The sequence below is a fragment of the Hakea prostrata genome, chromosome 1 (genome assembly GCF_041222555.1).
Source record: "Hakea prostrata isolate BN-2017 chromosome 1, UWA_Hpros_2, whole genome shotgun sequence".
Lineage (NCBI taxonomy): Eukaryota > Viridiplantae > Streptophyta > Magnoliopsida > Proteales > Proteaceae > Hakea > Hakea prostrata.
In genome coordinates, this window is record NC_142600.1 from 68,354,230 (window position 1) to 68,362,944 (window position 8,715).

Here is an 8,715-nt window from a genome sequence, read left to right on the forward strand (position 1 = left end):
AGCTTGAAAATGGATCAGAGACGAGGAGGCCATGTTTGAGAAAAGAAAGGGAATTTTTTTTATGGAACAGAGGTGGGCTTTGAGAAAACTGGGTTTTTCACTTGTATTGGGATCTAATCTGGTGCATGAACAATCTAACATTAGATTGAACTAGCTTGGTATGAAATGCTTAAAAAGCTTGAATCAGCAAGCTTGACTCAATTCGTTCATCTCATTGATCAAGTAACTAATATGAGTGGTAAGGTAATTTGAGTTTTGCAAGTACAGCCAGCATTCAGTTCTGCCAAAACACTTATGTTGTTTCTGTCTTTCTTGTAAATAACCGAAACCACTTCGTCCATCTTTCACAATAATTAATCCAACCATTTATGCAACTTGAAGCTCGGGCCATGTACCTGAGCCCAGGCCATTTCGCTTCCACTTCACTCAGCCACTTCAAAATCTTCTCATTTCTGCTGCTATCCAATCAAAGGTTAAGGGGGGTCTCTGTTGCTTCTGAGGAACTTGACTTTCAAATTGTTCTAAGGAGATTGGAGAACCCCATCTTGGTCCCCACCCCTGATAGAGGTTTTGAATCTGAATCTCTGATGTGTCTGAAGAACCCTTATTTCAGCAATTGCAGTATTCGGCTGGTAATTTGCGTCCATAAAATCAAGCAAATACCAGACATACTGGAGCCACAAAGCCCAGTCAGGCAGAATATTTCTTTGGGGGATAAGTAAATATGTATATATATATTTATAAATAAAAGAATTAAATATCAACAATATTGAATAGATGAAAATACTAGAAGAGAGCCAAAACTGGTAGAAATAAGAAGGAAAAAAATGATTTAATACACCCTAGAAAGTAGAAACTGGGAGAAGATGATAAGAACCATCAGAGTTGGGAGGGGAAACATGTACAAGAAGGATGATACAAGTAACCATTGACATACACTGCAAAACCAGGCGCCAACTTGAAATATTAACACTTCCGGTAACTCCTCGCCCAACTTGATTTTATTAGCTATAACAACTATAGAACATACAGGTACTACTATGTGCAGACTATTTTATGCTCCTATTCCTCCTCCTCCTCTTTTACATGCTCACATACTTCATCTGATCTCTTGCATTTAACCAGGGACTCCAGAAATTCCATTACCTGTCGATGACAAAAAAATGAATTCATCAAAAATCAAAAATAAAAAATCAATCCAGTGGGAGTTACCAAACAACACCAATAATTTCAGCTTTTCAAAGACTTGATCTGCAAGATTACCTCTGACGGATCTCTCAAAGAGTAGGAAGCATTGCTTTCTTTTGGCACAGACGACACTAGAATCCCAAAACCCTGACCTCCTTCTCTCAATACCTGGTATGAATTTCCCCAGCCAATGTTAGTTCACATGACGAGACTGGAATTTAAAACTGAAGAATCCATGAGAATCACCAAGCTGACTTTACCTTAAAAGCATCTTCATCTGTCCGGTCATCGCCAACGTATATAGGAAGCACATCATTAGAATTGCTTAACCCTACAGCATTACAAACACAAATGGTAGATATAAGGTTAAGGGTTGAACAGAATACTGGGATGACATCAAGTAACTTCCATTAATATATACACTCAATCTGGTGTGGTGGACTTTACCAAGTGATTCAAGTAGAAACTCCACAGCTTTCCCTTTGTCCCAGTTAATCACAGGACGAACCTCTAAAACCTATGCACATAAAACATAAGCTTTCTAAGATGAGCAAAAAAATATCCATCTAGTATGAGGAAGAAGAATGACAAGCAAATAGTTTCTCCACGATCAGGCAAAACTGATTGTGTTAGTACCTTTCGCCCATGAGTTAACCGTAAACGTGGGTAGTCTTTTAGAATTTCATGGACACATTGTGCAATTGTTGTCCAACTCTGGAAAGTTTCAAATGGGCAGAACAAAGCAAAATTGTGTTAGATAGAACGACAGTCCAAAGCCTGTATCTTAAGAGGAAGAGAACAATCAGATTAGATTCGTAACCAACCATACCTTCTCATCTACATTACGGTAATGTACAGAGACACAAAATTTGTTATTCTCAACTTTCGCACCTTCAATGTCTTTAGTGTTATCGACAAGGGATCTAAAAACCTGCACAAACATTACAACATCAATGTCCTACTCTCCTTTTACACTGCAACAGTGCAAACTTCTGAAACATAATTTATTGCTTTGCAAGAGATGTTACTGCAGAGGGGCACACCTTGTCGATCATGGGTATAAACTCACTTGCAGGCTGGAATAGATTTACTTCCTTACCCTGCATCCAAAAGAGAGAAGATCAATACTACATGTATAATAATAAAGTGAAAAGAAATACCACATGATTTTAGTCATCTATATGATTGACAATTAACACTTGTTTGTAAAGATGAAGCACGTCTTACCTGCTTGTCAGTAGATCTAATGCAGTTTGGATGGCCACCAGTGGTCATTGAATTTCGGACTGGACCCATGATGTCCATCCCATGACTACCAGCGTAATAGAGTTCTGTTAGCCCTACAAATTCAAACACCTAGAAAAGAAGAAAAGTGCAGACAAGGGTCAAACCCAAGAAATTGTCATCTACAATTCACTCACAGTAAAATGAAGATCATGCAGTTACCTTATCACGACTTCTTCCACTTACTATTGCAGTCGGGAAATACTTTGCAACATCTCTTACAGCAGAACGCATCTGAAAAAAAAAATCAACGGTTCAGGAGAAGACATAGATAAATTTCGAGTTCTTTTTTTAAATTGACAAAAAAAATAAAAATTAAAGAATTCCAAAGGGGTACAGTCTTACAAGGTTAGACATGAATGCTCGGTCAGGGTCATCTACGATTGGCGACAAAGTCCCATCATAATCCAGAAACAATGCTATCCGTTTCCCCTTGGCATGATTCATGATTTTCTCAAAAGATGAAAGTGCTGATGGGTACTTGAGCTGCATAAAAGATAAGCGTGAGGGATGAGCAATTACCACAGATAAGTTCCCTGTAACACAAATCAGTAACCTGAAAAAACAGAGTAAACATACCATCCAGCAGCTGTAAGCAATATCTGCATCATTTGGTGCAACCTCAACATTCAGTTCTTTGGTTAACTTCTTGCGAGGAGGTGAGGATGATATCATGGAATCAAGCCACCCATTGGAATGAACATCATCAAATTTCCCAGCAATGGGCTTCTTCCAAGGAAATGAAGGAATAGTTAAATACAAGCTAGGGGGGAACACTACTGCTGGTGCTGAGTAAGGCAATACACTGGAATAGATGCTTCCAAATCTTGAATTGTTAATGGGAACAGGATCAGTGAGAACAGGAGCAGAATGATTCGATTTCAAGTCCATTGGATCCAGAATAATAGAAATGGTTAAAGTGTTTGTTTGGAATGTAATAAATGGGATAGCAGGTCCTTTCAAGATTTATGGTGTCAGATGTAACACAGCACTATCTCAGCTACGTTTACCCAACCATTTTGTCAATGAAAAACCACCTCTTCAAAGTTTTCTTATCAGTGCTGTTATGCGAGCAGTCCATCAAGCACAGGCTTCCTGAAAGCTGCGGCAGTCAGAAGTGTGCGTTAAACAAAAATAAGTATACTTCCAGCATCAAGAAATTCCCCAAACATAACAAAGATGCATAAAAAAAATTATACCTTTTCATCTCCAAAACTACACTGCATTTATATCAAGCAACTGTAAATCATTTTCACAACGAATGTTGAGAAGGAAATGCACACTTCAACTTTCTGCATGACAAAATAGAGGCAGTTATTAAAATAACATACTCAAAATGTAAAACCTCAGCAGATAAAAATGATGATGGAAGTTTGTTAAACGATCAACAACAGCAGCTTCATTTATCTGCCATTCTAAAATGGCCAAGGCAACAGTTGCCTAGGGTAAAACATGAGCAGAAAGACATGATATGGAATGATGAAACAGAAAAAATTAAATTGCCCACTGCTAAATGCGTAAACACCATGCATGTAAGAGGAAACACAAGATAGATTGATCAAGAAAGATATTAGATTACCATAAAAGAACTAGAAATGGAAACAATCATTGCATCAATAACAATGAATAATTTTTAGCACAAAGAGATTCTACAAGTTTCAACAGTTTATAGCAATCAGATCAACAATATCACAGATACTAGGCACATATATCTCATTTATGTCAGTGGTCTACATAATAACCTGGCAGGCTAATATAGTAATCTACGAAAATGGTCTTAGAACTGGTAACCATTAAGGAAGGAACACTGTAAATTTTTCAAAGCAACGACCCCAAGAGCTTAACTTAAAACGACGAAAAGAAAGACATTTTGAAATTCATTAAAAACAAATGGGTTTTTAAGAGAGAAACCCAACTGATATGACAAAGCAGTCGAGTAATCTGTTCATGAAGAGTAGCAGAATACAGAACATCAATTAATTTATCTTGTGACATAAAGTGCATGACTCTAGCCTTATTACACCACACCATTCAGTTTTCATATATTTCGTTCAATTCAAATACAGGATTTCCAAGATCTAGTAAAATATAAAATAAAAGACAAATCTCAATGACAATTTAATGTATAATTTGTGAAAAATGCTAAAATCCATTAATATAGTTGATGTCATTGTTCTGATAGAGAACAACACCAAATCTACTTTTTCATGAAATAATTAACTAAGAATTCTGCATTTATTCCATGCCTCCAAAGGTAAGAAATAAACTCAGTTTCATTGTTATAAAAAGCCACATTTTTAAAGATAAACAAAAGAAACTCTGTTATTGTAATTTCCATCTTCTTAGAGGCCTTCTCTATCTCCATTTCTATATCAATGCAGGAACAGAACCTAGGAAAGACAAACCGTTCTGTTATTGGCATCTGGCAACTAAACAAACATGCAGAAAGGGGCTAAGGTAAATAACTGATGAGAATCAAGCATGTGAGCTATAAGGTACAAAAGTTTAATTTAGTTTATAAGAAAGAAAATGTCTAGGTCCTTCACGATCTTCAGATACAATACGATTCACATCTAGACACCAAGAGTCTGTACTTACCATATCTAAGTTAATCATCATTAATGTTAACCATGAACAGTCTCAGTTGCTATCCTGAGTAATAATTAATTATTCCCCCAGTGATTTTAAAGTTTCATCTACAGTGATCACTGTGCTTACACACCAAATTGATGTTAACTTCCATTGTTTAAGTCTATGTCCACAAAACGACACCAAGAAAATGAAAAAATGAAATAAAAAAAAAATTTTAAAAAAAGGATATAAAAATAAATTAGCTCATTTACAATAAAATCAAAATTGTAATTCATCAAAGGTGAAAATAAATGTTTGTGGAAACTATTGCCAAGGGTCATTGAAGCAATTCAAAAATCAAACCAACTCTGGAAGGGTCACTGAAATGATAAAGTTTGATAAAGAAAAGTTCGTAAAGGTTACAGAAAGTGCACAAAATCGTTATACCCCCCACACAGAAGCAGGAAAGTAAAGCATTATCTAAGGGCCCTACACATGAACTTGGGGCTGGTGAAGCATTAGAATCTGCCGAATACAAATAAAAAAGGAAGAACCAACTAAAATGATCAGAAAAAATATAAAAGCACCTTTGCTTTTGTGGTTACAATATGTAACTTTGATTACCCAAAACCAAGACAAAAATTTGATAAAATTATTCCCTTTGATACCGAGTATCGATTCAAAAGCAGTCGGAAATGACCGCTAGGCGTTTAGACGAAGAACCCAGGGGAATCGAGTCTTTTTGACAAAGATGATAAAGACATTTGACCTAATCTTTCCTAGCTGTCTACAGCAATCGACAAAAAGTTACAGGAACAGATATAGGACATATACATTGTTTCACATCAGTTTAGATCAGATACAGCTTCATAGAGCAGAAATAATTAAGTTTAATGTCGGCAGCTTTACTCCAGAGCATTCAAATCAGAAATTACACAAACCCACCATGACGAACATTGATGATTCAAATTTACAAAATTCATAAAATCAACAAAAAGATCTCAACTGTTTGGGGGTCCCAATATCCAAGTCGGTGTAAAACAACAAGAAGCTCCAAAACAAACCCTCGTGTCATGGCACCGAGAAAGTTAACTCACAAGACCAATCAATGGAACCGCATATCATAAAGCTTTGCTGATATTCACTCTAAAGAAAAAAAAAAGAGGTTTTTCTGGTTAATCGTTTCTTCCTATTATAAGAAGCCCTGCTTTTGAAACAAAAACACATGACTCACCAAGAATAGAAAATAGTCAACAGGACAAACAGAAGGCCAATGAATATCCCACAAAAAAAAATCAGAAAACATGAAATCGTCAAAAAAAAATTCTTCTTTCTCGTCAATGTTGAACAGTAAATGAGAGAATAACAGACCCCAAAGCAAAAGAAAACAGAGATAAAGAAGCTCTTCCCACGCGGATGATTCTTTCCATAGCTCACATTAAATCCGATAGCATTGCGTGTAAACCGAATAATGCTTAGGTTTGAAAAAGGATAGAAATAGAGAATCGTTTCCTACCTGATTCAGGAGCACCTGAAAACCAGTCCTTTCTTCAATAGACCAATAACGAATCACAAACGGAGCTTCGAAATGCGAATATTAGATCGTATTCTCAGATTCTAATACCAACACTACTCCTGGAAGCGAGATGTGATGAAAGGGAGGAAAGACTCTGCTTTAAAAGGATGAAAAGCGAAATCTCGTGGATACAAAGGGGAAGAAGAAGAATCAAAGCAGAGAGCAAAGGAGAAATCGAGGTCAGAAAGAAAAATAGATCGAAACTTCTTTAAAGCAATCGAAGTCGCAAAGAATCCTAGAAATCGCCCACAGAAAAGAAAAGCAGAAGATTTTCGAACATAAATAGAGATAAAGACAGAGAGAGAGAGAGAGAGAGAAGAACGCTTGCAAAAATTTTCCGCAAACGAAGAATGTGAAATCGAGAGAAAAAGAGATCGAAGCAGCGGTGCTTGGGTATTTATAACATTTTGTCCGCCAAGAAGACGTGCTACTCAAGGCAAAGCAGTTTGTTTAACCCGGAAACTCCACCAGAAATTACAAAATCTCAGTTAGTTTAATCGTTGAAAAATAATAACCAAACCAACAAACGGGAAGGGAAACTATGAATTGTGTATCTAATGGAAAATTTGGAAATTATAAATAGTGGCGTTTGAAGCTGAAGGGCCCACCGGGGTGACCTCCTTTGACGTACACGTGTTGACGCGTATTTGCCGCCCATAACGGAGATGACACCTGTATTTTAACCCAGGTGACGTGTCCACGTGTCAGAGCGGGCCCCGGCACGTAAGAGTGACGAATCTGCCGCAAGCGTCGCTTTCCAGCCCAGCTGGTGGTTTTCTTTTTAATCTTCAGGCATTTGGTGGGAACGGCAAACCGGAAGAGAAAAAACGTTGAATAGTAGCGGGCGAGATGGATCCACGTGGCATTAGAAAGTGGGTAAACAAAATCACGTGCGTAAATATGCAAAAGGTTAAGTTAAGTTAAGTTGAGTTGGTGGTGGCGTTCACTGCTGAGGTCGTGAAGACGAAAGCGTAACTGAAAAGCGGACCAACTTTTCGTCGGTTGGCTTCTTCCATCTCCATTCTCCTTATAAGAAGAGTCTCTCCAACTTCATATGGTCCTCAGTCCTAGCTGGCAACCGTTCACTTTTTCACTCAGTCAAAATCTTGGGGGGCCCATTATAGGCTTTAGCTTCTAGACCTCTTTGGTAAACAAAATTAAAAATTTTTAACAAATAAAAGTAAATAAACGACAAAATTGGAGAAAAGTTAAAACAATGGGAAGGAAGTGATGGGGAGGAGAAAAGGGCATTCTAGATCGAGATTTTGATCGAGATCTCGAAAGACTATTCACAATTGACGATCTCAAAATCTCTGGTGGTAGGGTTTAGATTTGAAATGTGGAAGTATCTTCTTTTTGCTGATTTTATTGAAGTTTGGATCATATAGTTGTTGTCACGGAACAATACGTTTTCTTGATACTTCTCCATTACATAATAAATATATAAAATCTATTAAGAGTTTTACTGATAAATTATTTTATAATAATTAAACTTGAGTCTCACACAATATGTGGTAAAAAAAATCTCATAAGAGCTCTCTATTTGGTAAAGTGATTGTTATAAATACTGAGAAAATAAATGAAAGATGAGATTTTCAATAGATTTTATATGGACTCCACCCTTTATTGTATTTTGAATAAATGTAAGAAAAACATTTTATTTTCCTTTAACATGAAAGTGATTTGAATTCATTTTACAATGAAAATAGAGAATTTTTTCAATGTTGGCAAATCCAAGCTTGATTCATTTTAGACGCAGAGAAGATGTTCCGTTGGATACGGCCACCAAATGGTTGGATTGCAGTTAATTGCGATGGTTCTCAAATTGGTAGCCATGGAGGTTATGGGACACTTGGACGTGACAACATTGGCGAATCGATTCTTCATGCTGAGCTTAAAGCAATTGTTGTTGGCTTGCTGAAAACTCGCGATTTGAGGCACAACAAAGTATAAATACAATCCGATTATGAATCTGCTATTAAGACGATATAAAAAAATTATTGGGTTCCATTGTAAGTAGTGGATCTTGTACAACAAATTATTGAGTTGAGTGGGGACTTTGTTGCATGTTATTTTGAATATGCATAAAGTGAACT

The 8,715-nt window shown here is 36.7% G+C and overlaps 1 protein-coding gene across 1 annotated transcript; it reads right to left on the reverse strand.

Annotated features, from left to right (window-relative positions):
* Positions 1-592: 592 nt before the first annotated feature.
* Positions 593-7,146, reverse strand: LOC149029560 (putative trehalose-phosphate phosphatase F). The gene is made up of 13 exons (XM_089141951.1): positions 6,560-7,146; positions 3,672-3,764; positions 3,052-3,574; positions 2,818-2,958; positions 2,635-2,706; positions 2,416-2,544; positions 2,232-2,288; positions 2,018-2,119; positions 1,825-1,902; positions 1,636-1,705; positions 1,449-1,519; positions 1,264-1,356; positions 593-1,146 (listed from the first exon to the last, which is right to left on the reverse strand). The coding sequence occupies exons 3-13, from the start codon at positions 3,361-3,363 to the stop codon at positions 1,063-1,065; spliced, it is 1,209 nt and encodes a 402-aa protein (XP_088998077.1). The 5' UTR covers positions 3,364-3,574; positions 3,672-3,764; positions 6,560-7,146; the 3' UTR covers positions 593-1,062.
* Between the last annotated feature and the right edge of the window lie 1,569 nt (positions 7,147-8,715).

Excerpts from the sequence above, each read along its gene's own strand:
- LOC149029560 (XM_089141951.1), bottom strand. The coding sequence starts at position 3,363 with ATGGACTTGAAATCGAATCATTCTGCTCCTGTTCTCACTGATCCTGTT. Across the intron at positions 2,289-2,415 it reads TTAGATCTACTGACAAGCAG|GGTAAGGAAGTAAATCTATT; the intron begins GTAAGACGTGCT and ends TTTTGGATGCAG. Across the intron at positions 1,147-1,263 it reads CTTTGAGAGATCCGTCAGAG|GTAATGGAATTTCTGGAGTC; the intron begins GTAATCTTGCAG and ends TGTCATCGACAG.